Source organism: Hemibagrus wyckioides, linkage group LG06, assembly GCF_019097595.1.
Source record: "Hemibagrus wyckioides isolate EC202008001 linkage group LG06, SWU_Hwy_1.0, whole genome shotgun sequence".
Lineage (NCBI taxonomy): Eukaryota > Metazoa > Chordata > Actinopteri > Siluriformes > Bagridae > Hemibagrus > Hemibagrus wyckioides.
Window position 1 is genome coordinate 17664098 of NC_080715.1, and position 16630 is coordinate 17680727.

Genomic DNA, 16630 nt, shown 5'->3' on the forward strand with positions numbered 1-16630 from the left:
TATATTAATGCACTCATTTCTAATACATTATTATCTGTGTAGTAACAAATAATTCACAGGGGCTTGTATAAAACAGGCTCCACAGAAACCTATTTAATAAATGTATGTAAAAATCACAGGATAACCTTCAGGACAGAAGGCTCTTACAGTTTCTAGGTAACATGAGCTGCATTTTCTTTTATTTTACTCAATTCAAGAGCAAGAAAAAAAAGATGACTCTCAGTGAATGATTGTTTATAACTGTTATAACTGCAAGTGCTAACCAGAACAAACTTTTTTTTTTTTGTTTAATAGATGTTCCATGTCATTAATTGTAGCTATGAACATAAAATTTATGACGACATGTTACTCTTTAATAAATAAAATTTATTAGCATTGGCAGATTGCTGTTTTGGAAGTGCTGTTACTGGAAAGTAATCAACTTCAGTACGATAGCCAACCTGTCATCGATCATTTTTCTATCACAACATGACTTCACACTTATTTTATTGCTTACATGGGGTTACTTACACATTTATTAGAATGTTCTATTTGAAATGAACATGATGTTGTGTCTCCTGTATAAACAATTGCATGGTATAATCAGAGTTTGCTTAACAGTTTATTTGTGCTGGACTGGTTAGTCTGCTGCTGTTAATGAAAGATAAATTAACATGGGGGATAAAAACTTCAGAAAATCAGAAAACACCACCACCGCCACCATCAGCTTTTCATCCACAGTGTTTTAAAAACTCACCACCATCACCCATTCACAAACAACTATGCCAATTTTATATAACTTACTATCACACACCCTGTTTTATTTCTGACTATTTATTGCAGATGTCAACATCATGCCAACACTTCCTCTGAAGTGTCCAGTCACTGCAGCCTTCTTAGACATGGTCTCAGTTTATTTGCTCATATTTTCCCTTCAGCTCATACTGGGTTCAGCTAAGAGCAGACATGAGATAATCTGCTTGAGTCATGAGGAAGCAAGTGGATGTTACTCTCACTGCAGTGCAAATTAAAATCCAATTACTCTGGCATCTTATAACAGTAACTGACTGACCTTAAGAGAACTGATGCACTATTTAGAGTACAAAATCATACGAGATAAATTTACATATAACAATTATCCTGTAGTTTATTCCCTCTCTGACTCCAATTCAGTGTGCAAGAGGGATAGAGAAATCATCACAAAACTTTAAGCTGTGTTAACGTACAGTTTGAATCAAGACCACCAGCCTTAAGTGGAATTGATTCAATGTTCATTTATTCTGCATGGCACTAAGAAAATGTGCAAATGTGACACAACTAGTGAGTGTTGCATTTTAATTTTTTTCCATTTTATAAACCCATACAATGTGCAAAACTAAATGTAAGACAGTTATTGCTCTGTTAGTACCAAACATGGTTAAAATACAGGATTGCTTGTCTATACAGTTATACTACTTAAGGCATCAACACGTCATTTCTCTGCAAAATGAAATGCACAATGCGGCATCCTCAATGAAGAGGAATTGTGGTTAGAGCTGTAGAATTGGCAATTTCACTCAAGTAGTCCATTCATTTGGAAGTCCATCTCTCTTGTAATAAAAGATCTTCATTTGTTCCATTGTATGTCTTCTATCAGAGAAAACTAATGAGCATAAGCAGTCCAGCTTACTGTACAGCTGTGGTGCACTTATTAGACCTCATGAAAAGGACCACAAAAAAGGAGCAGACTCTAATGGCACCTTGTTGTCATAAAGTCTTTTATGAAGGGGCCATCTCTGCCCATTACAAAACTGTAAACTGTCAACCGGACCGGTCCTGCCGTGTCCCCACCACAACCAGCAGGCCTGAGATCAGTGAACTCCTCCGTTATATGACTTGCTGTACATCTGGAATGCCGTCTCCACTGAGTGAGTGGATATTGGATGTTTGTAGAGGGGATTTGAGGCCTGTGAGGAAGAGAGGAACAGAGAGATAGAATGAGATGGAGGAGAAACTAGGTCAGATGGGTTCATTGAAATGCACACAGTTGTGAGGCAGAGCAACTTGAGGCTTTGAAACAGAGCCTTGAAATAATCACCACTATTTGTTCCTCCCAGCTCACTGGAGGGATTTGAGAAAACTTATGGTTTCAATCAGAGCATAGTGTTTTTGACCACTTCACTCTCGCAATCTTAAACAATTGAGGTTTAAACTGTTTACGTCTAAAACATCATGCAGACCTTCAACTCTGGCTATATCACTGAAAGAGGTTGTAATTTATGATTAAATACTCCCAAATTATCACAAAAACCTTAAATGTTTTATTCATCTAATACAATGTCTAAGCTAATGCCATTCTTGTTCTACAAGAAAAGAGAGTGATGTCTTTACCATCTCGTAGCGTGCCCGCGAGCGTGCGCTTTGGAAGCGGGCAAACTCTCGGCGGTCGTGGATGGTGATGACTAACTTCCACATGGCCAGCAGCACAATGCCCACTAGCAGGATACTGCCCACAACCGCAAGCAGAACCGTCATAGCATCAGGGGAAGCAGCACACACTGCGCGCACACACACATACACAAACACACACGCGCAATGTAATTATTGATTCACACATATTAGACTGAACAGACTGAAACTTTAACAAATTTTTCGTTATGACTTGCTCCAAGTTGTGACAACAGTGGGAGAGTATGCAGTTAATTATAGTTATGTGGTTTACATAAGGTGGGGGCTGCACACTAACCTGGCTCATGCAGAGCAGTGAGGATTGACTGGCCACTGGCATGTTCAGAGTATGTGAACTTCATCACACATTCGTTCTCAGTCTTATACAAACACAGTACAGTGCTTGGGTCATCCGTATCTGTGAAAGAGACAGAAAAGGGGTGTGTGTTAGAGAGATAGAGAGAGGGGGGGGGATGGGGGGTGTGATGGGAGGAGTGAGAGAAAGCTCCCCTTCTATAAAAACAGCTGGCCAAACCGTGGCTGAGCCACAAAAACAGGGAGGAAAAACACGCAGTTCGTCCAAATCTATTATATTAAAAGCCTTCCAGTGAAGTCGTTTCAGGATGTCTGTGTGCATTCCATGCTCAAAGCACTGACGCACTACAGCTAAACATTTTGGAACATTTCTGAAGCCTTAAGGGCTGAAAGTCACTATGTCATGTCCCCTCTCCACTGTGCTAATCATTTCTGGAATGTACATGTGGAGTCCATTAGTGAAGGGAAGTGTGAAACAGAACTGAAATGAAGAAGCAGCTCCACAATGCATGCTAATAGGACGAAAGGCCTAGAAGGCATGTAATGGCTTTACAATACACAGAACAACTATTTAATAATACATTCATAAACTTGTATAAAATGCTTCCTGCAATAAAGCTCTAAAGACAAGACATGCTTCTTCACACCCAAGAAATCTATAGGCGTCTAAATCTTTTACACCGCAAATACATTAATTATAAAAATATTTTCAAATCACTAAAATTGCATATAATATATCAGATATTTGACCTCTGGTTGTATCTGATTAATTAGATTAATAGTAGGGATTGGAGCAGAAGTTATTCAGTGATATCTTTTACTGGTTAAAGTGTGTAACTGCTTGCTGCCAGATAATAGCATAAACAGAACCAAACAGGACCACACCATGGTTCGCAAAGCTGTAAAGCAAATGTAACCCAGTGGCACACTATAATTCACAGAACTATGAACTACAAATTCTTACTACATAGCTTCATCAAAGTGACCGAGACCCTGCTGGGGGCCCTGAAAGAAAACCAATATCCATCAATCAGTGAAGTGCAGAGTTTGTATAAATGGCTTTTCAAATAAAACTGTTTATCAGAAACTGCTGCAACTGGCAGACTATTTTTCATGACACAGAAAGGAAGCTAATTAAATGTTAAAATTGTTAGAGAAGATCCTTATATAAGCGAACATCCTTTTCTTGTTCTAATTATAGTGTGACGGGGCTTTGGTGAACACTAAGCTGAGTTGAGTACAGCTGTGCTTTCTGTGTTTCTTCTCTGACAGCAGACTGGCTTTAATTCAAAGTGACATGTGGGGAATCGAGCTCTGGATACTACATTAGTTTTCACCAGTTCCCACACTGGAGCCTGACCTGAACACAACACCAGACATATAACTTCAAAGAATTATTACTTTGATAACCTAAGAACAAAAACTTCAGTAAAGAATAGGGTTAAACATATGATATATAGATTATTTGGACCATGTGGTTCCTCACCTAAATGTTTCCACAAAATTGGAAGCACACAATTGTCCAGAATGTCTTTGTGTGCTGTAGCATTAAGATTTTCTGTCAGACTCAAACATGTCCCAGCATGACAATGTGCACAAAATGAGGTCAATTAACAGATGGTTTATTAATGTTGGTGAGGAAGAACTTCATGCTAGACCTTCTTGCCAGCCATCAGCGACCAACCTTGTGCTCTTGTAGCTGAATTAACACAAATCCCCACAGCCATGATCCAAAACCTAGTGAAAAGCCTTCTCAGAATAGAACAGGCTGTTACCACAGCAGAAGGGGAATCAAATCTATATTAATGCCCACAGTTTTGTAATGTTCAATGGTCCATTGTTTACATACTTAGATTCCATATAGTGCATCAAAAAATACAGATTAGCCACCCAAGTGACAGCAAAACACTATTACAATAAAAAAAGGAATAAATACTTTTATGTCTACACTAAACTGAAGAGTAAATAAAAATGAATAGTAAATAAAAACAAATTACAATTTATGATTTAGTACAAATTTAATACTAAACCAGTTGCTTCTAGTTGCAATAGCATTTTCCTCATCATACCTCTGAAATCACAAAAAATATAGTGTGATCTTTCACAATACCAATATTTATCTCTTTTTTTGCCATTCCCTAGTAAGAAATAAACTGTATGTCATATGTGTATGTGCATCTGTATGTAGCTGAAGTCAAACGTCCAAAAAAAGGAAGAAAAGTGAGGTTTTGGCCAAAATCAGCATATGTAAATATGTCTATATGTAAATGTCATCTATCTCTTGCGCTCTCTCTCACTCTTCCTCCCCCTCTCTCCCCACATGCTACTCCTGAGATACCACTGATCCTGACCTCTTCTGCTCTCCAGACCTGCCTGATCCATCCAGATGCCCTACTTCTGCTTGGAGTCTAATCACTGGAGGCCACTCGATGATGCTGAGGATAGCTTCACATGACAGCTTTAAGATACATGAGACTATTGTACAAGCAGTGAAAGGTTAAATACTAGACTTCATGTTATAACTAGAATTAAAACTGATACGAACCGTTTTACAGTGATGGCTATGAATTGCCATCAAGTCTCTATCAGTGAACAGCTTACTCAACAAACAGTGAAGATTACTTCAACAAAATGTCTATGACTTCAAGTTAAAATTAAAATGAATTTCCTTGTTACATAATTACACCAAAAAGTACACAGTTTGCAACTGTGTTATAATCGTTCTATCCGGTGTCGCTAGGAGGAGGATGGTTCCCGTTTTAGTCTGTTTCCCCTCAAGGTTTGTCCTTAATCTAGTCTCAGGGTTTTTCCTTGCCATGTCTGGTTTGCTCTTTACTGACACATTAAAAAAATGTACATTTTTTGTCCTAAATATATATATTCCTTAAAGCTGCATTGTGACAATGTCATTGTTACGAGCATTATACAAAAAATGTATTTGAAAAGCCAGACATATTTCTGTTGAAAAGTCTATAATATAGAACTAAAGGTATCTGTAAAGCTATGCAGTAGAAAATGTCAACATTTAACCACTTGAAAGGTAGCTACACAAAGATAAGAGCTTTGTAATATGAGCCGAGTTAATCAGGGTTCACCAGCGTACTCAGAATCCGGATATACTGTGCAGGGTATTCATTTGAGGCCAAGTTTTGAGGGAATAATTAAACTCCCTTAAACACCATTATTACTGTATATAAAACCACACAGTCCTGAAACAACTCTTTGTTCCATGTGTATATATATAAACTCACCGAGAGTCTCTGTGACAATGATCTTATCCTTGCACATGCGCTGGCAGGTGTGATTGTCTGCAAATTTTCCTGTGTTGAAGAGGGTGCACTCGATGCAGTCCCTGCAGAAAAAAATGTTAATTATTATCCACTAACTGGCATTCACTACTGGTATGAGGAGTATGACTTTAAAACCAGTTAATACAAAACAGTCCAGGCCAGCTATCAATGCATACATTTAGAGATATGGAAGATTTCTTCAAAGGACCACAGCAGACCATAGAAGGTCCAGTGAAGTAAAAAGCTTCAAGGAGCAAAGGTCATATAAGGAATGGCAACTGTGGACACATTGCTCTCGGCAACATGTGGTGATCAAGAGGAGATAAAGAACCTTTCAGTTTGGTTTAGAAATCATAAAATAAACAATACAAATCAAGTAGTAGCTACTGAGCAGCTCCAGTAAAGGAGTGGACATACATTTTCAGCTATGATTCAGAATTATTAGTACCTTTGATGACAGCGAGCAAAAATGACCGTATATAATAAACATTACACACAATTCTTAAAATGTAATTTTATAATGAAAATATTTTACTTTCTCGAAAGCATCAGTGAAATAATGATTGATCTTCCTTCAAATCTGTTTATAGCTGTTTATAAGTCTGACTCAAAGAAGAGGAGGAATTCTGGACCATTCCTCCCAACAAATATTTTTGGGCTTTTTCTTGACTAAACAGCTTTCTTCAGGTCATGCCACAGCATCTCATTTAGGTTAAGGTCAAGACTATGATTTTGGCATTCCATAACATAAATGTTCCTCTTTTTGTTCCTTTAGTTGATTTAATTGTGTGCTTTGGGTCATTTGTCTTGTTGCATCACCCACACTTCTCTTAAACTTGAGGTCATGGACTATTGCCCTGACATACTCTGTAAAATGTTATTTGAATTCATTGTTCACTCAGTGATTAAATGTGTCCAGGCCCTGATGCAGCAGCGCAGCTCCAAACCATGATGATCCCTGCACCATACACCACAGTTAGGACGAGTTTTGTTGTTGGTGTGCAAAGACGATGTAGCATTGTGCACTTTCTGCCAGAAAAGTTAAACTTTTGTGCTAGAAGCATTAGCAAACATGAGACATGCTGCAATTTGCATAATCTTTTTGGACCACAGTGCCTGGTGTTCTTCCATTAATACCATTCTTGTTCTGTGCTTTTCTGATATGAACACATAAACAGACTTTCATACTTTGTAGAGTTTCTGCAGGTCTCTTACTGTTGCTCTTGTATTATTTTTCACCTCTTTTAGGATTTACTATTGTTCTCTTGGTGTGATCTTTGCAGGACACCCACCCAGGCCTTTAGAAATACTTTTGTAGCTTTTTGTTGTAGCTTTTTTCCAGCTTTGTGCATCTTTATAAGGCGTCTTGTAAGGTCGTGCGACAGTTTATGTGAACAAGACATGGTTCACATTAATCATTTGTACTTGAGAAAAACAGATCTGTCAGTCTGTGCTTTTATGTAAAGGGTAAAGCACCGGTACCGCCCACACTTCCGATCTCATCTCCTTAATTCAAACCACTGACTCCAATGAGCTTTTGGAGAAGTGGATAGCGCAGAGGATCACATATCATCATACTTTTTATGCTTGATAAAGACTAGATTACTCAAATTGTGTTTGTCCGTAATTGTGACACAGATGAAGATCAGACCACTTTTTGTAATAATCAATGCAAAACCCTGATCGTTTCAAAGGGTTCATAAACCTTTTCTTGCAAATGCACAAACAAATTGTCATCCTTCAAAAATGCTGTCTGGAAAGCGTGTTCTTGCTGTAGACTATGAGGTAACATGTAATGGCTTGTAGTCTTTTTAACACCAAACAGATGGCTGTTGTCCTGCGCAATTCAGGCAACAGAGATAAAATGCTGTTTAGTACAGAATCACAATTCAAAATTCTTGAACAAGGAAAAATGCAGGGACAAAGAAACACACACACAGCGCAATTTTACATTGAGGGTAGTTTGAGCAAGGCGATGAATTGAAGGGTTTCAAATTTTATGCATGTTGGCATAGCTAATATTATTAATTTGAACATGTTACTGAACACCAGCTCTATGATGTACCTCTTAGCTGCACAGGCATCACCACAAGTGGGGCATTTCTCACACAAGTCCCCAAATGCCCCCGGTTCAGTGCACTGGCACCGGCCACACTCGCAGCTGCCCCGTCCACTACACATCCTGCCATCTTCCGAGAAACATCCAGTTGTTTCTATTGAGCAGTTACAGTTGTCTCCAATGTAGCCAGCATGACACTTGCACTCCCCACAGTGGCAATCCCCATGACCTAGAGAGAGAGAGAGAGAGAGAGAGAGAATGAATGAATGAATGAAAGACACACAAAGATAAGAGCAGGGACACAAATAATTAACAAAACTCAAAACTAATGGTGTCAGGGACAGGATTCCAGGCCAGTCAGATGGTATAAAAAACAAAACAAAACCTATCATAATCTAGCATTAAACAATAGTGTAGGTAATCAGGGTTACAACTCCTCCAGATCGCTGCATTTGCACAAACGAGGGCTCTTTTTAAATTTTCTTCATTTTATACTAGCCATGAACCAAATCCACTTGAGCAACATTCATGCAACTGAGAAATGCTTTGTGGAAGAGAAACCACTGCTACATTCCGGATCAGCACATAACAACTGGAGCAATTACACACAGTTCCTCTTACAGGAACGCCTTGTGTGCCCACAACAAAAGTCTAAGTGTACAGTCTGTAATGTGCATGCAGTAGAATTGAACGCCACATTGATGTGCGATTGTGAAAGACATCTGCAGTCAATAAAACCTGATGAGGCAGCAGAAATTAGAGTGGTAGTAATCATTATTTTCACAGATTAGACCTGGAACCTAACGAGGGCATGAAAAAACCTTTAAATATCAGAAAACAGTCACAGGAGGTTAAAACCGTATTTTCTGTGTTGTTTCCATGTTGATAAAACAACAGCCTAAGCTTCTGTAAGCTCAGTACAGTTGTGATATGGTGATATGTACTGATAACGGGAAATAACGGGAAGTGGATGGATGTACAACAGTACAAAAGGTTGCTATAGGATGAAACATCATCTGTTGGCCTCTCTGTGCTCTCAATGGAAAAGGTAACATTACATAACACTCGCTCAACTCATCATAAATAATTCGAGAATAATTTGTAGTTTTCGGGAAGACATACAGTGCCTAGACAAAATCATCATACCCTGTAAAAAACCTTTACCTTTTGTCACATTACACCCTGGAAAATAAAACAAATTAAGTCTAACATTTTTGAGCTGCATTTGCACATTATAACCCTCTTCATTAAAGTAAAAATATAATTTATCAGTTAAATGCCTGGTTTGGTAAAGTGATCAGTCCCTTAGAGTATACCATTATAAACTTGCTCAGGTGCAAGCAATGAACTTCTAGATTAAACACCAGGCTAAATGCCCCACCTTACATCAGCAGTAGTAGTGTTGATTACTTCAGAATAAAACAAGCTGTTTCGTGAAGATTCCACTGTTAGTAATGCATGGCACGGCAAAGAATTCACCATGGTTGGGAAAGTGCTTTCAAAAGACCTCCAGTTATATCCAGTTATTCCAAGTTATGGAAAGGCACAAGTTAGGAGAAGGCAACAAAAAGATTTCAAAGGCTTTAGCTATCCCTAGTTATCCCTCGGAGTACTGTTCAGAGCATCATTAAGAAGTGGAAAGCGTATGGCACCACCAGCACATTGACAGAGCCAGGAGGACATTGATAAGAGAAGCTACCAGGAGGTCAAAGGCAACTTTGAAGGACATACAAGGCTTTATGGCTGGGCCTGGTCAGTCTGTGCATGTGACAACTATCTCCCAAGCTTTACACAAAGCTGGCTTGTATGGCAGGGGGCACGAAAGAAGTCTTTCCTGAAAAAGTGTCACACACACATTTGGAAGAGTCTGATACCTTCTGGCAAAAGGTGCTATGGTCTGATGAAACCAAAATTGATCTTTTTGGACTGAACTCCAAGCACCATGTTTGGCGAAAAGTGCACCACCCAAAACACACCATACCTACTGTGAAGCATGGTGGTGGCAGCATTATGTTGTAGGGGTTTTTCCTCTTCAGCTTGGACTGGATAAAATGCTCATTGACATACTGTGTGTTATGTTAACACCAAATTTAGACTGGAAAAGTCACACAAGTGTCACTTCAAGGGTCATATTAAAAAGGTCGCATTAAAACCTCAGTCTGTCCACACTTTATTTAATCTATTTAAACACCAGCACTTGTCAATTACGAATTAGTGAATTTACATTTCCAGCTTTTTGTGCTTTTAGAGAGATAAATGTTTGTTACGTTTGACAGCTACTCTCCAACAAAACAAGCAAGGCCAAACAAACTCCTGTTTAATTAAATCACATGAACATTTTACTCATTACTTTAATAAGTAATGACCCCCTTATAAAATGACCCCCTTCTGTAAGTCAGATTGCTATAAAGAATGTATAATTTGATGTAAGAAATGAATCTGATGTAAGAAATGAGGAAATCTAATCCAGACTACACCACAGCACAACGGTTTTGCCAAACTGACATGAAGAGAACACTAATACAATAACATGGACGTAAAGCACAAAAAACAAGAGCAACTCCAATGGCTCAATTGCTTATGACATAAATCATATGTTACAATGCATAATCACAAGCAGTTAAAAAAGTGTCAAGAGTAGTGACAAACTTTCTTCTCACTTTGCTTTAGTTTCGTTTAATAAATAAAATTAAAATTAGCAGCAATAAGCTGTTTCAGGTTAGTCTCAGGCTGATTTGAGGCTGTAAAGTTTCATAGTGAAGATGGAGTGCAGATTACTGAAGGGTTGTTTTTAAAAGAGACACACCTGAAGACCTAAAATACTACTTACTAGCTGTAACATAACACAAACAAAACACCTAAAGGAGAAAAAAGGGGTGGGAGGTCATGTTGGTCTAAACAGTCAAAAACTCAAAAGTAGAAAAATAATTACTCTAACGCAAAGTTGAAATAGCTAAAAATTCAATTCAATTTTATTTATAGTGCGCTGTTAACAATGGACATTGTCTCAAAGCAGCTTTATAGAATATAAAAGAACAAAACAAAAATCCCTTGGTTTAATGAATGCTAAAACTTTCATACTATGGTAGAAAAGTGTTTGCGTTTTGGAAAAGAGTTTGAATTTTTCTGTGTAACTGAAGCAAAGTCATCTACAAAGCTGTGGAGTTGTTTATGGCAGAGTGTGCTGAGTAAAGACAAAACGAGCCTGTTGGTGAATGTCGTAAGTGTCAGAACATCTCACAGTGGAAAAGTACACAACTCATGCCATCTTTGAGGACCGTTTTTCCTTAAAATAAACCCAAACTTTCCTCTTAAAGTTATTTTTGAAATCTGGAAGCCCCACAATGTTTCCAGATATTTCCTGTATGACAGTTGAGTAGGCATACTTGTTCTAATTTCACATACATCTGCATTCTGCCAACAAGCTACTCTTACTGCTATTAAAGACATTGAGTTTTGAAATTTCTGGTATAACAAGCTTTAAAATAGTCAGTAAAACTATTTCACTAATTAGTTACATAGTTAGTTAAACTAATTGGTATAGAAGGTGATAACTAATTTAATAATAGTCTTCTTTAAAAAAAACAAACAAAAAAAAACTTTGCTTTCATACAATCCATAAGAAGTACAGCCTCTTTGTTAATGACTGGACTCCTATTCTAGTGATTAACTGTCTGACCTTGTGACCTCTTACATCCTTCCTATTAGAGTGACCCTCTGGCCTCTGACAGTAGGCATATAAACTGCAGTATGTAGATCTGACAGGAGGAGGAACCATAACATCCAGATAATCACAAAGACGGCTGTTCTATATTTTACTGTAACTCAAGCCTGTATGACAGAACAATCTAAAAGAATGAAAGGAGCTACAGGTACAGTGTGCAAGTGATGATGGGTACTTGGCTCCTACCAAAATCTGATCAAATGCAGCAGTGGACTCGCTCGCTCTTTGCTTTCATAATAACATGGACAGAATGACAAAATGCCAGGTTTGTGGTTAACATAAGGCAAAAACAAAACAATTCCACTGAGTATTTGCATCCTTCTTGTGGTTGAATTTACTATTTACATAAAAGTGTGGCTAAAAATAAGCAACAGTATTACAACACACAAAAAAACCCCAAAATACTTAATGGCAGAGTCCTTAGTTGTTAGTTAGTTGTTTTTGTTGTTAAAAATGAAGAAAGAATTATTTAGATTTATGTGTGAAAATGTACATGACTGTATATGTATGTAAATGTATATGACTCTATAAAATGACTTTTTGTACTGGTGCTCTGACAGTATTGTAAGTTCATTACTGTTTTAATGACAGACAGGTGATTAAGAGGTTCTGATGCTACAGGCTCATGCCTTAGGCCAAATCACAGCTGTGCCATTATTCAGAATAAGTGCATGAATTTTTAAAATACAACAGTTCTATTTAAAATAATAATAATAATAATAATAATAATAAAAACATTGGGGAATTGATGGACAAATGTTCTGTTTAGTTTTGTTCTCTTGGCAAAAACAGATCCTGAAGAAGATGAAAAATAGACAAGGAAATTTTTTTTGTCTTTTTTCATAAATATTTCCTGGTTCACTAAGGTTACTAGATTTAAATGTCTAGCTTAAAACTTTATCATGACAGTTTTACTATCATGAAAGCTTTGGTTGTGCTGTATGCATGTTTGATCTCGATTTCAGTGTCAGTGTGTATAGTTGTGAATTGTTTGTGCAACATCTCACACTTCTCTCAGTTCTCATTGCCCTGCTCACTAGCAGCTAAACTCATGATAGAGTCATGATACTCTACACACAGAAACCCAACATTGTTCTGCCTAATGTTATAACAGACTTAATAATTCATGGTTATAATAACTATAATAATAATAATAATAATTCATGTTTATGCTGATTAAAAATGTCTATTTAGTATAAGTCTATATAGATAAAAACAAAAAACAGCCAGAGTAATGGAATGACAGTGTACTGTAAAAAAGGGTTAAACAGCAGCACATTACAATTAAATCAGTACAAGAGCAAAACAGTATTGTGGAAAATGCTATATATGTTTCATAGTATTAGATAAAAGAGCAGGAAAAACACAAACCTTATTTATTGTATAATAAGATCCAAATGATGAGATGTATATGCAGTTTAGCAAAGACACCTTAGACAACAGTGTGATAGGAGCGGGGTCTTGTTTTTCCACAGAATGCACACTGCTTGTTTTGCAATTATGCTGAGAGGACTGTTTTGTCTATGCGTGTATCTGGGCATGCTGGGTTTATTTTTTATATTGCTCTGTGGGTAGACGCATGACAAAAGGAAACTCTGTCATTAAATTTTGTTTCTTGCCCTCAGCAATATTATCAGCAACCTTTAATTTAGTCTAAAACAGTAATAAAATATAGTAATAAAAATATAAAATTGGACATTGGTTCAATATATCTTGAGAAATCAAACCAGAAAACAGTGTTTCAGTGATCTACTTCCCTATTTGCAACAGCACCAACGAAACAAAACAAAAAACCCACATCTGTTAGCCAGAGCAGCTCTGCTAATTAATGTGGCCTAAAAATAAGCCTGTAGCACGTGGAGCGTTTGGAAAAAGAAGGGAAACCAGGAGCAGCAGTTCATCTTGGTTGAGCACTCAATTAACTGATCATTCAGCAGAAGAACTGGCTGTAATTCAAATCACAGGTTTATATCAATGTGCTTATTGATTGTCATCATTTCTTGTACAGTTTGTACTGTGGATGCTTACATTTAAAAACCTGCTAATATTTTAAAATATTATAACAAAAAATAATAAAATTGTGTAATCATTGATGTGAAATTTTCTGTAACATTTCATTTATTTAACATTTATGGTAGGAGTTTTGGGCGTCAATGCATTAATTGGCTGGTTGCTAATTTTCTGCATCAGGAAAGTCTTCAGGAAAGAGGCTTTTTTCATAGAGACTCCACAACATTAAATGTAGCTATAAACACGGGCTTGAGCTTTAATTCATTTTAAAAAATTGTAAATGAATATGGTAAATCGCCGTGGTATAAAAAGAAAACTGGTATTGGAGGACATGTTCCTGCCAGAGTTAAAATAATGAAAAGCTGCTTATACAGCAAACAACCAACAACAAACAGAAAAACAGCTGACATTTCTGATATTCCCAGTAGCAGACTAATTCAGATGTTTGAAGTTCCCTAAAGGTCTCCGTCCATCAGTGTTACGTTTACACAGCTGAGCTTTTTATTTGCTTGGAGCAAAAGTACTGGAAGGTTAAGATACAAAATACAAAGCTCCGAACCAATGTTTTAAAAAAAAATAAAAATAAAAAAAATAAAAAGAAAGACAGAATCAGGGAATCTAAAGTATTGTTTCATCAGCTTTTTTTCTTGTTGTTTTAGATTTAATAGATTAAACATTTAAAAAAAAGCATGTTTCTGAACTCAAGAATGTAACAGACAAATAAGATTAGTGGTTTCAAGCCAACTCTAGCATGCTTCCTTTGTGTGCACACAGAGAAGGAATCTCTTTTCAAGCACTAAAATAAACCAAACAGAACAGAAAAGAAGAAAAAAACAACCTGGTTTAATAAAAGGAATAAAATCCCCCCAAAGGTTTTTCAACCACCAATCCTAATTTTAACATGGAAACTCATGCTGGACATGTGGCAAACGTGTGTGCAAACATGCTTTTAGTTTGGCTGTGAAACAGCTCATACATCCACCCACCCAGCACACACACACACCCAGCGCACATCAACGCACTCACATACCCACCCAACACACACACACAGACAGAGAGACCGACAGACACACAGACAGAGAGACAGACAGACACAGATACCCTTTTCAAGTCTACCAATTTATAGGAAAAGTTGAAAGAAAAGGTATACTATTTCTGTCATTCTGAATTACAGAAAGCTTGTGGCATTACACTGCAAATCAGCAACAGATGTCTGACGATGTATTACAAGTTCCACAAGGCCACTTGAAAATTTTGTTTTTGCAGAATTACTGCACAGAGACATGCCAACACATGCATGCACGCCCAAGTGTACAATTTGAACCTTCTAATAACAAAACAGACAGAATTCACAAAACCTGACACTTTTGTACCTGTCGTGACATTTTTCTGCATTTGCAAAAGGCACAGCACTGCAAACAGCTGAAATACATAATTCTAGCTTCAACTAAGTTCACCTAACACTTATGTATAAGATAAACCCACACTCCAAAACTGATTAAAATAAACTAAACTGCCACAAAGCCAAATAGTGGTGCAATATGCTATGTGCATCCATATTTGCTTTGTGCTCCAAATATTCTGGTAAATGTCAGCAAATTCTGGAAGCAAACGTGACACAGAAACCTAAGCTGCAATAGGCCTGCTTCTATAATAGGACACTGATCCAAAATCCACCATGAACTACTACATGAAATTCTCCTGACTTGAACATCATTGAAAATATGGAGGCAGATTTTAGACATGATCATCAAAGAATCTCCTAGAACTAACTGCGTTCAATCTGAGTAATATATTTGGTTATATCGCTACCTGAGTACATGCCAGCACAGCTTCATTACTGCAATTAACTACAGCAGTTAATGCCTTTGGTTCTGTATTATCTGTTTCCCTCCAAAATGATTTGTGTTCTGGTTTCAGACTCGGTTTCCATACTATCATGAGTTTTCAGACTATTGTGAGTTTCTACAGACCTGAGAAACAAATGGTGACATGATGGGTGATGTCATGGATTTCATTGGTACATGTTATGTGACAGTGTTACATGCTTTATCACAGTGTTCATAAAACTTTTTCTTGTGATGCTACATTTTTCCCTGCACAATCATCCACCCTCTGGCATAACTAAGTTTTAGGGTTTGAACCGATTGAAACCGATTTTTCTGACCCAGAACTGCCAGTGGTGGAATTGTGCAGAATGGTTTGAGAACTGGAACAGGCCAGACACTGTGTTTGTGTTTTAAGTGAACAGAACCATATTGGTGGAAAAGTGTCTTATGTGCCAAACACTATTGCTGCTGATTCAAGGTGAATTAATCTTCTTTTACAACAGTAGCCAAAGAATATTGGCAATTCCCCGACTTCAACTGCAAGAGCCAGATACGCTACAACCAAAACATTAAAGTAAATTAGTAGTCTTGGTGAGAGGACAGTCATGTCTTACCAACCTTAAAAAACCTGCAAGACTGAACCAATCTGAAATATACGTCATGGGCTGACAAAATCTTATTTGGCTGTCTAGAAGTCTATATTTATTTAAACAAAGAAGGACAGGAATACCACAATGTTGTACACAATGTACACAGTATCGCCTTTGTTTGTGATAAAAACGCAGCTCTGACAGGAGCAATAACAGGGTGTGGAGTGCAGTGTGTCCTTTGTGTAAAGCTAAACCAAGCAAACATTCATTTTAAAAAGCTCATTTAAAATCAAAATCTATGAGCAAATCTTAAAACACTGCTTGAACAGACTGCAGACAAATATTAGCAAGCTACATAAAGTGGGTGAAACAGTCAAAGGTTTAAACAATACAAGTCTCTTTACTAT

The 16630-nt window shown here is 37.3% G+C and overlaps 1 protein-coding gene across 1 annotated transcript in view; it reads right to left on the bottom strand.

Annotated features, from left to right (window-relative positions):
• Window positions 1–1233: 1233 nt before the first annotated feature.
• itgb5 (integrin, beta 5) overlaps window positions 1234–16630 on the bottom strand; it is a 31188-nt gene continuing 15791 nt past the window's right edge. The window contains exons 11-15 of the mRNA XM_058392670.1: window positions 8077–8299; window positions 5973–6073; window positions 2705–2824; window positions 2350–2516; window positions 1234–1925 (exon numbers count right to left, since the gene is read on the bottom strand). Coding sequence (XP_058248653.1) covers window positions 1830–1925; window positions 2350–2516; window positions 2705–2824; window positions 5973–6073; window positions 8077–8299 — 707 coding nt within the window. The 3' untranslated portion in view covers window positions 1234–1829. The remainder of the gene's footprint in view (window positions 1926–2349; window positions 2517–2704; window positions 2825–5972; window positions 6074–8076; window positions 8300–16630) is intronic.